The sequence below is a fragment of the Carcharodon carcharias genome, chromosome 14, assembly GCF_017639515.1.
Source record: "Carcharodon carcharias isolate sCarCar2 chromosome 14, sCarCar2.pri, whole genome shotgun sequence".
In the NCBI taxonomy this organism is placed as follows: Eukaryota; Metazoa; Chordata; class Chondrichthyes; order Lamniformes; family Lamnidae; genus Carcharodon; species Carcharodon carcharias.
Genome location: NC_054480.1, coordinates 106465824 through 106483169, shown reverse-complemented (window position 1 = coordinate 106483169; position 17346 = coordinate 106465824). Strand labels below are relative to the sequence as shown.

The 17346-nt window shown below is 43.1% G+C and overlaps 1 protein-coding gene across 6 annotated transcripts in view; it reads left to right on the top strand.

Moving 5' to 3' along the window:
• The window catches only part of LOC121286718 (receptor-type tyrosine-protein phosphatase delta-like), a 471126-nt gene that overhangs the window by 437432 nt on the left and 16348 nt on the right, over positions 1-17346 (top strand). For all 6 annotated transcript variants that reach the window (XM_041203736.1, XM_041203735.1, XM_041203734.1 and 3 more), the window contains 2 exons: positions 4638-4764; positions 10159-10284. In XM_041203736.1, the coding sequence (XP_041059670.1) occupies positions 4638-4764; positions 10159-10284 (253 nt within the window). The remainder of the gene's footprint in view (positions 1-4637; positions 4765-10158; positions 10285-17346) is intronic.

The following is a 17346-nucleotide window of genomic DNA, read 5'->3' as shown; positions in this document are numbered from 1 at the left end:
ATTTGCTCCCAGGTCTTTTGCTGCTGAAATTTCCCGACCTTTTACCAGGATGCATGACAATGGCTGGGCTGTGACTTGATTTCCAACTCTCCACTTCCCACTTAAGGAAGTGCGCTGACTCCACCCCTTAAATCAGGACGTCGACAGAGTTGGGAAAGGGTCCAACTTGCAGCCCTCCAGTGGTTTAGTCCCATCAATGTTTAGTGTTACAGCACAGCCAACAATGACATGTTTTAATATGCTACAATGCATGATGGGGCAGTTGGCCTTTTCAGTCAGGCTTCAAATTAGAGAGAGATCCAGTCAATAAAATCAATTTCTTAGAGGAAGCTGATGGTAACTTAAAGAAATTTGAGATATGCAAGTAGTACAAGGAAGGACTGGGTATTATTTCCCAATTTTACATTTTACAATTTTAATTTGCAATTAAAACAGTTCACAGTTAATCTGAAGCTATGATTATATCTGGCCCAGGTAGTTGTGTTTTGTAATATTCACTTGAAGTTAACTCTGCGAAGGGACTTCTTTTCTGTTGCCAGTTCTTTCAACCAATCAGCAAACCCACTGATTTATTGATAACTGAGTAAGCCAAATTCCAGGGTTATTCCTGTTCTTTTAGAATCCAGTTTCTTGCCATTATTCTGTAGAAAACAAAAACTCAATGGCTTTGCCCATCAGACATTTGTTTTGGAGGAATCGATTTTGTGTTACTCAGGGAATGGGCATGGCAGTGAGGAATGAGGTTTAATCTTTAGGGGGAGGTGCGGAGGGAAAATTAATGGGAGACTGTCATATTGAATTTTAGTTTTATATTCTTTCATGGGATGTGGATGTCGCTGACAAAGCCAGCATTTGTTGCCCATCTTTAATTATCTTGAACTAATTGGTTTACTAGATCATTGCAGAGGGCAGTTGTGAATCAGCCACATGACTGTGGGTCTGAAGTCACATGTAGGCCAGACTGGGCAATGTTATGACTCAGCAGCTGGTAAAGCTGAGTTATTTAAAAATTTCAGGGGGAAACTTTAAACAACTGTCATAACCTAGCGCAGAAATTTCCCCCCATCAGGGGGGTTGTGCAGGGGCGGGCACGAACCTGATTGGCGCCCCCGATCGGGGACAAGCCACCATTTTACGTGGATGGGCCAATTAAGGCCCGCCCATCGTGACGCAGACTGGAAGTGCTGAGTGCTCCTTGTGCGGGCGGCGGGGAGGGATTCCCTTAGTGATTCCCTGCACTCTTTCGCGAAAGAGCGCAGAGATCTCCCTGAGGCACGGAGCTGTCTCGGAAATCAGTTTAAGATTTTAAAATTTAAATAAAGGAAAAAAATTTTTTAAAACATGTCCCCTCATGTGACAGGTCAATGAGTTTTTTCAAAACTTTTTATTTCATTAATAAATCCTTCATGAAACCTTATCCCGCCTATGGATGAGGTTTCATGAAAAGTATGAAGGCCGCATGGGCTCTTTGACTGCCCGCCAACCTTAAGGTTGGATGGGCAGCTCGGTTAAGTACTTGAATTAGTTTTTAACAGGCCTTAAATAGGCCTTTGACAGGAGTGTGTGTAGCCGACTCCGCTGTGCGCCCGCCGAACTGAGAATCAGAGTGATGCGCGGTGACTTCGGGATGCCCCCGCTCACCAAGGGGAAAATGCTGCCCTTATATTTTTAACTGGTCTGTTTGAGATACAACTCTAAATTCAGGAATAAGACCACCAGTTCTCAAGAAGCTTTTATATCAAACTACATGAGACATTTATTACTTTACAGAAATTAAATATATACACATGGCTACAAATTACTACCATCATAACTTTTGACAAATTCCCAAACTAATCTCCACTAAGGCAACAGCAATCCATAGATTTTAAGCAGACACCAGGCAAAGCAATTTCACCTTTCAAATTCAAATGCGGTTCCTTTCACTTTGCTTCCTTTGCAGGTACGATGGTAGGCTTACAGGCTTTGATCTTACATTGCCTCTGCCCTGCACACACAAAACTGTTATCGGTTATATCCAGTACATTTGATTGAATGTAAATTCTCATAGTATCACCAGCTTCTTTGTACTCCACCTCTTCTAACAATAAAACCCCTTTCATAATACCAATTTTATTAGCAATATAAACGTTGCCTGGTTGCTGCTAGCTAGGTGCCAGATTTCACTCCCCTTCTAGAATGCTCTATTCAACAAAATGCAAATGCACTCTATCTCTCTTACATGGCAAAACTAGTTTACATCAAAGCACCCACACTAGCTGGCTTTAATCTAATTAAGACATGCCCATAGACTAAACCTCTATTTTAAAAGAAAAATAATTTCCAATCATATACATTAATAGCTTCATGACAGTAATGATAGCAGATTTCCTTCCCTAAAGGAACCAGTGAACCAGATGGGTTTTTATGATAATTGATCGTTTCATGGTCACCATTACTGGGACTAGCTTTCAATTCCAGATTCATTAATTGAATTTAAATTCCACCCACTGATATGATGGGATTTGAACCTGTGTCCCCAGGACATTAGCCTGGGCCTCAGGGTTATTAGTCCAGTGACACTGTCACTATGCCACCATCTCCCCTAAAGTTGAGCCCCGATTACTTGTGTTAACTTCTGAGGTAGTCAGGTTTAGTTACTGAAGTTTCCAAAGCATTTTCATAAATGGCAGAGGCAGAATCAATTCCTCGAAGAGTTCTCCTGACTTTTCAAAACGGGAGTATCTCTGCCTGTAGACATCAGCCAAGCATGAAATTTCGAGCTTGGTACAAAATTAGGGGGTCACCCGCCTTAAATGTTACCTATGTATTTGAAGAGATTGAGCGAGCATGTGATGGATGCAGCATACCCATCCATCAGGAAGCATGGCTCAGCTTCACTTTGTTTGGGAGTAGGGACCAGCCAGGCTTGTGTCCTAGTTAGGGTAGAGGTGACTGCTGTGTGGGGTTTCTGGTCACGGTAGCTGGCACTGGAGGATGGCCTGCAGATGCCACTAGGTATGAAGGCATCCTGCAGCGTGTAAACTGCGATTGTCGCAGCCATGTGGACAAATGGCAGCCACAACTGTGCCGAGGGATCCAGGGCAAGCAGGACACTGCAGAGCGGGAACTGAGAGTACAGGGCTAAGGAGGTGCCCTGGCTTGAAATGAGCAGGCAAAATACTTTCTCCTGGGAGGTCTGCAAGGTCATTTGTCAACTCCAGGAGACTCCTGGACAATCGGGAAGGATTGGTTACCCTAACTGTAGATAGCAAATAGCTCATGGGCAGCAGGATTAACAGATTCACAAAAGAACTGTGAAGGAGGAAACAAGGAATTAATCTATCAATAGAAATGCTTCACTATCTGCCAGTGGTAGAGTTGGGGACAGAGAGCAAAACAAATCAATATGATTACACAAGCAGCCATCTTCAGGTCAAGCCAATTAGCAGTTATCCCACAGTTTAGCAGTTAGCACCTGTTCGTTAAATTGGAAGCTAAGTATCAACAGTGGAAGAAACATTACCATCGTACCAAGTACAAGTGTTCTCTGTGTTAGCAGCTCATGGGCACTCACACGGTGCCCCTGACAGTGTACAGAGCAGTGCTATTGCGTGACCACATAACCTTGGCATCCTCCAGATAGCCATAGTACAAATTAAAATAAAAAACTGCAATCTCTGGAAACATTAAGACAAAGCAGAAGGCAATTGGCAGAGACACAAAGCAGCTGTAAAGAAGAGTTACACATCACACATTTACCTGTCTTGTCTCTGCACAGGTATCATTGGACGATCTGATACTTGGGGCCGGATTTTCCCTACTGGGGCAGGTAGCTCGAGACGAGAAATTTCTTGACTCAGCAGACCTGCCTCTGTTTAAAGGGTCCTGTTGGACCTAATTTTCACTCTGGGGAGGTAACTGTGGGATAGAGTCAGGCCCACTAACCCCAGAAGCAGATTGTAGGTGGCCACAGGGGCAGGCAAGTGCCAAGGCAAGCTAGTTAGAAGGTCCGCCTCCTTATCTGGAACCTTGTGCAGTTTTAGAAGCTGTTAGATCCTCTAGTGCTCACCAACCCCCCAGGGATCCTCCATACCAATTTATGTTTTGAACCCACCCCATGTCTCCTAATGCCCCCCATGTAACTCATGTCAATGTAACTCATGCCAATGTAACTCATGCACCCTACCCACCTCATGCCCCCCATACATCCCTATGGTCTCTTATAACCCCATGCCACCTCCATAGCCACCCTGCCATGAACAGACCTCAGGAACCATATGGAGATGAAAAAAATATTCTAATACAGGTCTCACTCACACACTTGATAGTGAAAATAACTCCCATTCATGAAACCTTCTCAAGTGGTTAATCCCTTATAAAAACCACAGACCATCTGCATTCTTCTCTATCATGGACTCTGCCTGACCCATTTAATCTTCTTCCACAAACTATGTGTATTTTACCTTATGGTGGATTCTATCCCACTCATTTGACCTCCTTCCGGAAGCTCTGTGTTTCCCCACCCCACGCACTTAATCATCATCTGCAGACCATACTTCTGCCTTTTACCTTCACTTACCTTATAGTAATCTCTCTGCCCACTGTTGAGAGACCTCCTCCAATCGTATACTAATCAATTTTTCTTTTGCCTGCAGACAACAGAAAGCGTACATAGCTACACAAGGTCCTTTAGCAGAGACTACAGAGGACTTCTGGAGAATGTTATGGGAGAATAACTCCACCATTGTCGTCATGCTCACTAAACTGAGAGAAATGGGACGTGTAAGTATCACTGAAACTGTGGCTCTAACTTTGACAGTTCTTCCAGTATTCTGTGGCTGGTTGGTTGATTTGTTCACCATTAAAACTTACTTAAGAGGCAGGACGTTGGAGCTGCAGCCCACAGCATCGCAGTATTGTAGGCTCCAATCCTGCAATCATTTGGTTCTCAGTCTTGGCCTTGCAACAGTGGAAAGGCACCAGGCCAAGCACACACAAAGTGCTTTTCCATAGGAAGCAGGACAAAGAGATTGCAGGCCTCCCCTTCTTACCTCCTAGAAGCTGACATGAGCAACACTGGCAAAGGCTGGGAACAATTGGGTGTCATGCGTTTATCACAAGGAGCCTCAAGTATAATGGAGGGGAAGGAAAAGATTGCGAGGGTTGGGTGGGCAGAAATCATTCAGCCCATCGAGCTCAATGTTTCATTAAAAACCTACTATTTTCCCAACACAGCATCCAGCTGCCTTGGGAGTGACCCCCATATGAAGAAATACTTTCTGACAATAGCGCAGAATTTGCCTTATATTAGTTTGTATCAAGACCCACAGGAGTGGTTTGATTAACAAGATAGAGCCCAAGCTGAAAAAGCAACCGTTTGTTTTTTAAAAGAATCATACGTTTCTTCCCCACAGGCTCACATTTTGGGTGAAAACAGCCTTTCAGCCCATTTGACCTTGTCTTGTTAAAATTAACTTAAAAGATTGGTCCAGAAGTATATTCTATGTTCTTTCTGTAGCTCAATAATGAGAAAGGATGGTGACCATGTTAAGGCTGTTCCAGTCACACGTGGGGCAGAATTTTCTGCCTGTTGGGTGGGTGGGCCCGACCCAATCTCCAGCAGGCAGGGAGCCGATCCCCGCTAGAGAAGTGGGCCCTGCTGCCATTTTACGTGGGTGGGCCAATTAAAGCCCACCCTGGCGGGAAGCGCTGTGCGGTCCCTGTGCGGGCGGGGGGATTCTCCAAAAGCGAGAATGCGCTCTTTCATGCATGTGCACAAAAGGGCACACATCTCCCTGAGGCAAAGTGCTACCTCAGGGAGATCGCTTACACTTTGAAAAATATGAAAACTAGAGAAAAAAAAATTCCCTAACATGTCCCCCTCATGTGACAATGTCACATAAGATGGGACTTGTTCATAATTTACATAATAACTTTATTAAACTTTTTAAAACCCTACATGAAACCTCATCTCGCCCGTGGATGAGGTTTCATGTTTTTTCTATTTGCTGCCAGACCTCCTGGCCTGCCCACCAACCTTAAGGTTGGACAGTCAGGTCCTTTAATTGTATAATTGATCCTATCAATGGCCTCAATTGGCCACTGACAGGTTGGCGGGCGCGCAGCTGATTTCGCTGCGCCCCCGCTTTCCTGAAAATTTAAATAGGCTGGGATGACGTCAGGGCCCAACGTCATTCCGTGTCATTTTATGCATCGGCGCGTGGGCCCCGCCCCCTGCTCGCCAATAGCAAAATTTTGCCCATGGTGCCCAAGGAACTGGATCAGGCTGTAAGAAGCGCATCCACAATAGCAGTGATGAATTTACGCCCACCCAGCCAACACCACCATATAAAGAGGTTGCTTGGTATGGTCCTAAACCATAAAGACCGCAGAGGCTGTTTGCTTAGTTTTCACTTTCGACAGAGTGGCTGTGGGATCCTTCAATAAATCTTAGTGCCCCTTGCAAAACCAGCTTAATGTCTGTATACGGATGTCAAGTAAATGATCAAGGTGAATAGCATGTACTACTGTGGGAGTGATGAGAAGCAGTTTAAATTTTCATCATTGTGCAATGGAAATCTGTGCAGGGAAGGAGGCTTGTTAGTGCCTCTTCCCAGCCCACTTCATAATCTACCACTGGAGCATTTTGTGGTTACAATGTCATAATCACAATGAATGCACCAACCCTTTTACTGATTTGAATCTTTGACTCCAGTAGTGAGCCTCTGAAGATTTGGTGTTATGACAATATTTGGCAGATGATGTATGCCAGGCAGACCAAATCCACAACAGAAACTTGGTCGTGCTAGCACAACAGTTTTGCAATTTGTATTTATCAGGAGAAGATGTGCGTACTGAATTCAGAAATAATGAGCCCACCAAGACCTTAAGAGATTTTTTTTAAATTAAATTAAAATATTTATTAACAAAATAAAAGATTTCAAGCACATACATAAGACTACAATTACTTACTACTATAATAAATCCTAAAATTCCTAATTGACCTGACTCCTAGTTACATACTTCCTTTAAGGCAACATTCCAAAATAGTGTTTAGATTTAAAACAAAACCAGCAAGTTAACACAATACCCACTTGACAGTGGAATTCCAAATGGCTTCCCCACCTTCAGTTATTTTACATAGCAGATTTACGCACAAATGACTGGAGGCTTCTTGAAGGCTGTTTCACACACTCCTGTTAGATCTTACATGACCTTATTTCACATAGCCTTTCATTCTCCTTTTTAATATGTAAATTCTATTGCTCCATATGTCTTTGAAACTATAGCTTCATCATAATATTAAATCTTTCATGTTGCCAATATTGTCAGTAACCTTTGGGAAAATTAAACACACTCCTTAACCTTGCTTATCTGGCTAGTTGTAAACAAAGTAAGATCTCTTTGAAATCCAACAATCTGTTAATTTATCAAAAAATGTAAATTTCCTTCATACTTTACATGCTAAGCCAGCATTCATGTTTACTCATTAACATGTCAAGCACATTTTTCCACCTAGCTTCTTTTGATGATTTCAAGCTTGCAGCCTACTTGACTCCAAATGTAATTAAATCACACAGACAAAACCATTTATACTCAGCCCCATAAACCTACTTCACAATGAACCAGAAAAATATTCTGAAAATTATTATACTTTCGTCACATTTGGTCATGGGTATCTGATCAGATTCATCAATCAAACATTGGCCATTGTTTGGCAGGGCTTGTTCCTCTCTGGGACATCCCCTAAGCATCAACTGCAGGTTTAAAACATTGGATTTTCATCCCTTTTTGATAGTTGTGATGACTTTGTGAGTGTTTCCTCACAGTTTGTACCTGCTGCTAGTGATGCTTTGTCAGTGAAGAATTTACACATACAGGCACATCCCCTGAATCTGGCTCTACCCATATCATCACATGTATTTTCAGGTTTGTGTTTAAATCCTCCTCGCGCACACTAGAAGCTGTCAGTCTTTGTGATTGGTTTTGTTAGTTGGGTCAGTCAACACAAAAAGAACAGTTTTTCTTGGAGCACAAATTTTTGGAATAACTATGATTATGCCAAGTTTGAGATGGCTGGGGGTAGAGCAGGAATTGGGGTGAGGTACTTAACCCTGAGGGAAAAATGAATTGCTTGCCAGAAACATCACCATTTGATGACTTGGAGTAGTACAGTCAGCCCTGAGAGATGTCAACTGACATCCCAACATGTTTTGAACATGTTTACTAAGCTGTTCAGAAATTTCAAGGATGTTAACAGGATACCCAAAGTTTGTTTGTTTAAATAGAATGACTAGGGACTGCTGACTGACCAACTTATTCAGTATCTCTCCAAAAACAAGATTCTAGTTTCAAGGATATCAGTGCCTAATGGGATTTCACTGAGAAATGGGACTGGGTGACCTCCCAATTTATTTTTGCATACTTTTTGTCTGGAGGAACTCTTAAATAGTTAGCTTCCACCAGAATGCCTGGGTCACAACAAGGAGATCTTTATAATTAGAATCCATGGTGCTCACTTTTCATTCTTTTCCCAGGAGTTGTTAATCTCCTATGTTACTGACCTATGATGTGTCCCAACATTGTTAGACATTAGCTCTCCTTTGCCTTTAACTAACCACTTATCCAATTTATCTCTATTTACCTACATATATCTCCATCAGTCTTATTTATCTATATATCTTATCTACATATCTTAGTCTATTTCTAACTATATCTACCTACCTGTCTGCCTACTTACCTATATCGAGATACTCCTATATCTATTTTTCCATCTACATACCAGCTTGGCAACCAGCTTTAGATCTTTCATCCAAAGGTTGAGGAGCCTGAGCCAGAAACTCAATCTTACAGAGATAATAAACCTTTAATAAGAGCTGCATTTGTGAGGAAATGTGTGTGGGGAATGGTAATCAGATACCGGGAAGCAAAGGGGCGATTGCATGACAAAAATGATCATGTTTGGGCTGTTTTCTGATGTCAGGCATAATCAATTTGGATTGCTTATTTCTTTCAAAAAAATACATCCAATTTCTTCCCTCTTTTAGACATTGGCTGTTCACGGTGCTGGTAACCTCCAGTGCCTGATCCATTCTTTATATATGAACTCAGACGAGTGACAACAGTCAATTTAACCATAGGGTGCATTGCAACCAAACCTGATCCCTTTCCTAAATGATGTTGACATGCTTCCAACAGGAGTTGCTGGATCGGGAGCTTTGTCTGATTTTATGCTGTCAGACCCAGGGCAGTGAGGCTTTTTGTAGCACTAAGCCTGGCTGAGGTCATCCAACTTAGCATAGACTGCAATTGAAGCTATGTAATAATTCGAATTTTAACATCTGAAATTGTCCATCTGCCACCATGTCAGTAACACCAATATTTCACTCAGGGTTTTAACTATAGCATAATATGGACTGTCCAGACAAAACCCAAGTTTGAAAGATCAATTTCAGCATGTCTACCATTACACTTCAGTATGAGCAACAACAATAGGGCTGACCTTTCATCAGGAGGTGGTTTGTTACAGTTGGGGTTTTCAAGAAGCCTTTTCTGCTTGATGTCACAGTGGCCCCAAGAGCAAACCTCTTTTCAGCCGTACTGCTCTTTATATTGCAGCCGGCGACAACACCAAACTAATGTGGCCAGGTTAACCAAGGCTGACGTGCAGGATGACTTAAACTGGGTGCTGAATGAATCTAGAAAATATGCTTCCAAACCGTTGACCTCTACCCCTAGAAGGACAAGGGCAGCAAGTGAATGAGAGCACCACCACCTTCATGTTCCCCTCCAAGTCGTACACCTTCCTGACTTGGAAATGTATCGCCATTCCTTCATTTTCCCTGTGCCAAAATCTTGCAACCCCCTAGCCAACAGCCCTGCAGGAGCCCTTACACCATATGGATTTCAGCAGTTCAAGAAGGCAGTTCACACCCATCTACCCAAGGACATCCAGGGATCAACAATAATTGACATCCCTACCAGTGATGCCCGTATCCTAAGAATTAATTTTTTTTAAAATGTTGTCAATGTCACTAGCTGCTAGATGCCTGCCCATCAGGAACCAATGGCTTACAATATAAAAGAAGTCTTTGTAAAAAAATTAAGAAGCAACTGAAAGCGCCATGTTTCTTTACACACTGTCACTGATATGCAGATCTGTTGTATGTTTAACAGGAGAAATGTCACCAGTACTGGCCGGCTGAGCGGTCTGCCAGATATCAGTACTTTGTCGTGGACCCAATGGCGGAGTACAATATGCCACAGTACATCCTTCGTGAGTTCAAGGTCACAGATGCGAGGGTGAGTCTTTAAATCCTAATGTTTTGACAGCTGGGTAAGAGGTTGAAAGCCTAAAGAGGGTTGGTTACTGTATGTGTGTGGTTGGGGCAGATGTGCAGCAAGTTTGCTTTGAAATGTCTTTACACCATATGAAGTAAGGGATGACCAACTGCACTAAGAAATGAGTACTTGACCCGTTTTGACCTGTGTCAGATTAAGCACTTCCATGCCAAATGATATGCAAAGAGCTCTCTCTACCTGACTTGGCAAATGTAATATTATTGCTACTGTAAGAGTTACACATTTTGAAAACAATTTTCATCTGTCATTTATTCTGTGTTTAAGCAGTATATGTTCATGACTGCATTAGGAAAGTTGCTGAACTTGATGGAATGAGGGGCCTGGTTTAATGCACACACACACACACACACACACACACACACACACACACACACACACACACACCTGTGTACACACCTGTATACACACGAACACATAGCAAAATGGCACAATTGCTAAGTCACCCAAGGTTAGACGTGTCAGTCTTGGCTCAGTGGTAGAATTGTCAGTTATTAGGTTGTGTTCTCAAGCCCCTCCTTAAAACTCTGGTGCAGTACTGAGGAAGTGCAGCACAGTTGGAAATGCTGTCTTTAGGAAAAAGCATTAAAACTGAGTCTCCATCTGCCCTTCCAAGTAGACAGCACTATTCAAGGAAGAGCAGGCTAGTACTCTCAATGCCTTGGACAACATTTATTCCTCAGCTAACATAAAATAAATGACCAGATATGTTTTTCTATTGTTGTTTGGGAGACCTTGGTGTGCGCAAATTGGCTGCCACGTTTCTCATGTTACAATGAATCCACTTCAGGACTGCTTTCTTGGTTGCAATGAAAACAGAAAATGCTGGAGAAACTCAGCAGGTCTGACAGCATCTGTGGAGAGAGAAAAACGGTGTTAACATTTCGAGTCTGTATGACCCTTCAGAGCTCTGATGAAGAGTCATACAGACTCGAAAGGTTAACGCTGTTTTTCTCTCTCCACAGATGCTGTCAGACCTGCTGGGCAGAATTCTTCATCAAACTGAACGAGAGTGAAATAGTGCACGATGACGTGGGGTGAGTGTCCCGACGTCATCGTGTGCACTCGCGAACTCATGGTTGGCGGGCATGCATGAGAGGTAGCAGTACGCCTGCCGACAATTAAGAGGCCTATTAATGCCCTTAAGCAAGTAATTAATTTGTATTTTTCACTGCCCGTTCAACCGTTCGGTTGGTGGGCAGATGAATAGGCCAGGCCTTTGCATTTTTTATGAAACCTCATCCACAGGCGAGATGAGGTTTCCAACGATTACGGAAAAAAAAATTTTTGACATCATTTTTAACATGTCCCTCTTCATGTGACTGAGTCACTTGAGGACATGTTTATATCATTTGTAAAATATTTATTTTTCATTTTGAAATTCTTCTGCTCCCGGAGGCAGCTCTGTGCCTTCAGGGAGCTTTCAGTGTGCGCTCCCCCATGCAAGCACAGAATTCAGCGCATACACTCCTCCCACCCCCACCCCGTCAGTGCTGAGGCTCTTAGCGCATGTTTCATGCTGGCTGGCCATTAATTAGCCAGCCAGTGTGAAATCGCGGTCGGCGGTCCATCTCGTGGCTGTTCCCAGACCTGCCCGACAAAGGGAAAATCCTGTCCGCTGGGATTTTCCAGCATTTTCTGTCTTTATTTCAGCTTTCCTGCATCTGCTTTTTTACTCGGGTGCAAAGTGCTTTGGGACATCCTGAGGTTGTGAAAGATGCTGTAAAAGCAAATAATTTAGCTTTGAAACATACAGACGCTCTTATAAACCCCATCAATTTAATTGAAAATATTGCAGCTTGAAAATGCAGATATTGTGGCTATTTCTTTTGGCCTATTTACAGCAGACACTGTTGAAGGAAATAGCAGGTATTAATAACCAATTTATAGGTAATATGCTGCATTAAAAAATAATCATTGAGAGATAACAATCAGGAGCAAGGTCTGACGGTGATTACATTCAGTTTTTGCCTCAGGTGTTTTACTGCTGTGTGCTTGAATTTAATCTAATCTGAGAGTTTTCTCAGATGACAGGGTAATTTACTCTGTACCGTGGAGGAGAAATCTGTCTTTACCACACCTGGCAAATGACAGTTTCTGTGCTTTGAGAATCTCGTTTGCATATTAAGCATCCTTAGCAGTCATCTGGATTAAAAGTAGATGCCTTCATCTAAATGTAGGCTGCTATCAGTTCTGATCTGCTGTACTCTCCATCTCTAATAAGATGCTTCCACTGATCCACCACACCTGGACCCACCCCTATTCCCAGAGGTAAAAGGGCAGCACCCCACCTGATTACAGTACTCAATCCCTCTACTTGTGGCTCTGGGGCTGAATTCAAAGTCAGGTCTTGGAGCTAAAAAAAAATTGATTCAACACAGTGCCAGCCAGCTGCTCCACCTAGGTGAAAGCATCAAGTGCCATGGAGCAGGGCACCACCAAGATCAAAAAGAGTAGTTGGGGGTAGGTGGGTGGCAACATTAGTTGAGAAGTCATGGTTAAGTGAGACAAAGCTTGGGTTTTAAAAGCCTTTAGATTGAAGGAAAGAGAGACCGTGGATTAAGTAACGAGTTCCTGAGGTTCTGGGAATGAATGAGTTAAAGTCATAATGCAACAATGATGAATTCAGCACAGGATTTGGAGAAAGAGGGTTGAAGAAGAGCAGAAAGAGTAGGAACACTGATAACAGTGCCATCTACCTTTGGCATCATGCTTTGCACAGAAAATTTTCAATTATCCAATAATTTGAATTGAGTAATGCAAATAACTCAGCAAAGCTCAGAGAGTGGATGGAATGCAGAACTTGCTACCATATGGAGTGGTTGAGGTTAATAGCATAGATGCATTTAAGGGGAAGCTAGATAAGTGGATGAGAGAGAAAGGAATAGAAGGATACGCTGATAGAGTTAGGTGAGAGGAGGCTTATGTGGAGCATAAACATTAGCGTGGACCTGTTGGGCTGAAATTAGGCTGTTTCTGTGCTGTAAATACTATGATATAATATGCAAAAAGGGAAATTAGTGCAAACAAATTTTTAATCATCAGGTAATTTGATTGTGATTTTTCATAAGAGGAATAAACTGTAATGTTGGTCAAATAAAGAGAAGAAAGACTACAGTGGAGACATGGAGGTGAGCAAAGGATTACTTATCAGAAAAGAAGCTTTGACTTGTATCAAAAATTGTAAGAAAAGTTGTTTAGTAAAGTTGTAGTGATGAAGCAATGGGTCTTAAGCTGGAACAGGAGACACAAGAGATACCTAAAAGAAACATAAGCACTCCCCATCAATTCACCAGCTCAATCTTAACTAAAAAAAAACTAGGGCCAGAATTTTTAGCCCAACCCAACTGAGCGTGAGATGACGTGTGATGTTTGGTCGGCAGGCATGTGCCAGAGCCGGCAGTGCGCCCGCCGACAATGAAAAGGCCGATTAAGGCCATTAAGTTATCAATTGTCGTTAATTTTTCACAGTCCGTTAACCTAACGGTTAGTGGGCAGGTGAAAAGGCCGAGCAGCCTTTGTATTTTTTTTCGGAAACTTCATCCACGGGCGGGGTGAGGTTTCCAAAAGCAAATACATATGAAATAAAAACTTTAATTTTTAAGTAAAAACATGTCCCTGCTTATGTGACAGAGTCACGTGAGGGGACATGTTTTATTAAATTTTTCTGTTGTTTAATAGTTATCTCCATATATTCTTCATCTCCCTGAGGCAGTTCCGTGCCTCGGAGAATATTCAGCGCTCTCTCGCATGCGTGCATGAAGATCGTTACAGGTCTGCTCGCTCTCCTCTCCCCCCACCCCCCCACACAGGCAGCATTCAGCACTGCCGCTCGTATATCATACTAGGTGGGCCTTAATTGGCCCGCCAGCGTGAAATCACAGAGTGCTGTTGATCATGGGCAGCAGTTGGCTTCCCAACCCCCTCTGCTGATCACACACGCCAAGGGCAAAATTCTGCCCTAGGTCGTGGGACAGGACCTAAGAAGGTTGAGAAGAGTAGGAGAGGAGACTAGGTAAATAGTAATGAGGTGGTGCAGGGCTTGAATTTTAAGTATCTGTAGGTTATAGGAGGAAAAGTATTCTAAGGCGGGGGAACGAGTTCCACATTTTGACAGTTCTTGCTAAGAATAGCAGAGATTGTGCTGACAGTTAGACCCATCTCACGCAACAGTATCACTTTATGACTTGACCTCTTCGCTCAGTTCTACTGATGTGGGAGAACCTCAAGTAACCATGCCTTTTATATGGAATATAACTCCTCCCGGGAACTGTACTCCTAAATGTACTAGGTATTTTTTTCAGATGCTCCATTGCTCTGCTCACTCCCTCCAGTAAATAATCAGAGCAATCTCCTGAAAGGCATAGTTTCACTGTTGACATTCACATCAATTGTATAAGCCCGTAGAAAAAGATGTTTGTGTATAATGTCAATATGTCATGACTATTACCCTGTGCTAGCTGGTCTATTTTCTCAATGATTCCCAGACCTTAACAGGTAGACTTGTCAGCCCAACTATGCCTGTCAAATCCAAAATAAAATCTTACAAAACAGGAATAAATAGTAAAACCAGGCAAAGTCGATCTTCAAAGGCTAGTCATTATCCAAGCATCAGACATGATGAAGATTATGCCTTCCATTACTGGGCTTCTCAAGTAAAGCAGTAGCAAATGCAAATCAGCTGTCCCAACACTTGCATTTTCATTAATAATTCATTGATTTTTGTACCACTTAGCAGAGTGCTAAGTGTGCTGCTTGTAGGTCGTTGCTAGTGCAAGATGGTCACCACGATTGCCTACAAACCAAAACCACTGCACTGCAAAAGTAATACATTATGCGATGCAAGCTTTAGACCCTCAACGTGGCAAATCACTGCTTAAATAGAAGTGTTTCATTGTCTATCACTGTGAGTGGCTTCCATTAAAACAATAGTGCAGCATCGCTACATCGCTCACAAAATTGAGAGCATTGCCAATACTTAATTAAAGTTGAACCTGGGGAAGACTCCTGTTTGACCTAGCTCAGTGATGTTATTGTGAGCAAAAATTATAAACTAATTCCATCATGGAATTATTCACTATGATAAATAAAAGTTCATCTTAATATTTAAAGCTCTGGCTTTCCAAAGGTTTTGTTGTGTGACTCTACCACCGTGCTAAATGGGATAGATTTTGAACCGATCTAGCAACTCAAGACTGGGCATCCATGAGGCACTGTGGGCCTTCAGCAGCAGCAAAGTTGTACTTGAACACAATCTGTAACCTCATGGCCTGGCATATCCCCCACTCTACCATTACCATCAAGCCAGGGGGTCAACCCTAGTTCAATGAAGAATGCAGGAGGGCATTCCAGGAGCAGTACCAGGCATGCCTAAAAATGAGTGTCAACCTAGTGAAGCTACAACACAGGACTACTTGCATGCCAAACGGCATAGCAGTGAGTGATAGACAGAGCTAAGCAATCCCACAACCAATGAATCAGATCTAAGCTCTGCAGTCGTGCCACATCCAATTGTGAATGGTGGTGGACAATTAAACAACTCACTGGAAGAGGACAAATATTCCCATCCTCAATGATAGAGGAGCCCAGCAAAAGATAAGGCTGAAGTATTTGCACCAATCTTCAGCCAGAAGTGCCAAGTGGATGATCCATCTCTGCCTCTTTCAGAGGTCCCAGCATCACAGCTGTCAGTTTTCAGCCAATTCGATTCACTCCAGGTGATATCAAGAAACAGCTGAAGGCACTGGATACTGCAAAGGCAATGGTACTGAAGACTTGTGCCCCAGAACTTGCCGCGCTCCTGGCCAAGCTGTTCCAGTACAGCTACAACACTGGCATCTACCCAGCTATGTGGAAAATTGCCCAGTTACACAAAAAGAAGCAGGACAAATCCAACCCGGCCAATTACCACCCCATCAGTTTACTCTCAATCATCAGTAAAGTAACAGAAAGGGTCATCAACAGTGCTATCAAGCGACACTTGCTTAGCAATAACCTGCTCACTGATGCTCAGTTTGGGTTCCGCTAGGGCCACTAAGCTCCTGACCTCTTACAGCCTTGGTTCAGACATGGACAAAAGAGCTGAATTCCCGAGATGAGGTGAGAGTGACTGCCCTTGACATCAAGGCCGCATTTGACTAAGTGTGGCAGCAAGGAGCCCTAGCAAAACTGAAGTCAATGGGAATCAGGGGGAAAACTCTCCAACGGTTGGAGTCATACCTAGCACAAAGGAAGATGGTTATGTTTGTTGGCGGTCAATCATCTCAGCTCCAGGACACCACTGCAGGAGTTCCTCAGGGTCGTGTCCTAGGTCCAACCATCTTCAGCTGCTTCATCAATGACCTTTCTTCCATCATAAAGTCAGAAGTGGGGATGTTCACTGATGATTGCACAATGTTCAGCACCATTCGCAACTCCTCAGATACTGAAGCAGTCCATGTCCAAATGTAGCCACACCTGGACAATATCCAGGCTTGGGCTGACAAGTGGCAAGTAATATTTGCACCACACAAGTGTCAGGCAATGATCTCCTCCAACAAGCGAGAACCCAGTCTTTGCCCCCTGATGTTCAATTACATTACCATCACTGAATTCCCCACTATCAACATCCTGGGGGTTACCATTGACTAGAAACTGAACTGGACCAGCCATATAAATACTGTGACTACAAGAGCAGGTCAGAGGCTAGGAATCCTGCGACAAGTAACTCGCCTCCTGACTCCCCAAAGCCTGTCCACCATCTACAAAGCACAGGTCAGGATTGTGATGGAATACTCTCCACTTACCTGGATGAGCGCAGCTCCCACAACACTCAAGAAGTTTGACACCATCCAGGACAAAGCAGTCTGCTTGACTGACACCATATCCACAAACATTCACTCCCTGCACCACCGCCACACAGTAGCAGCAGTGTGTACCACCAAAAGATGCACGGCAGGAATTCACCAAGGCTCCTTCAACAGCACCTTCCAAACCCATGACCACTACCATCAAGGACAAGAGCAA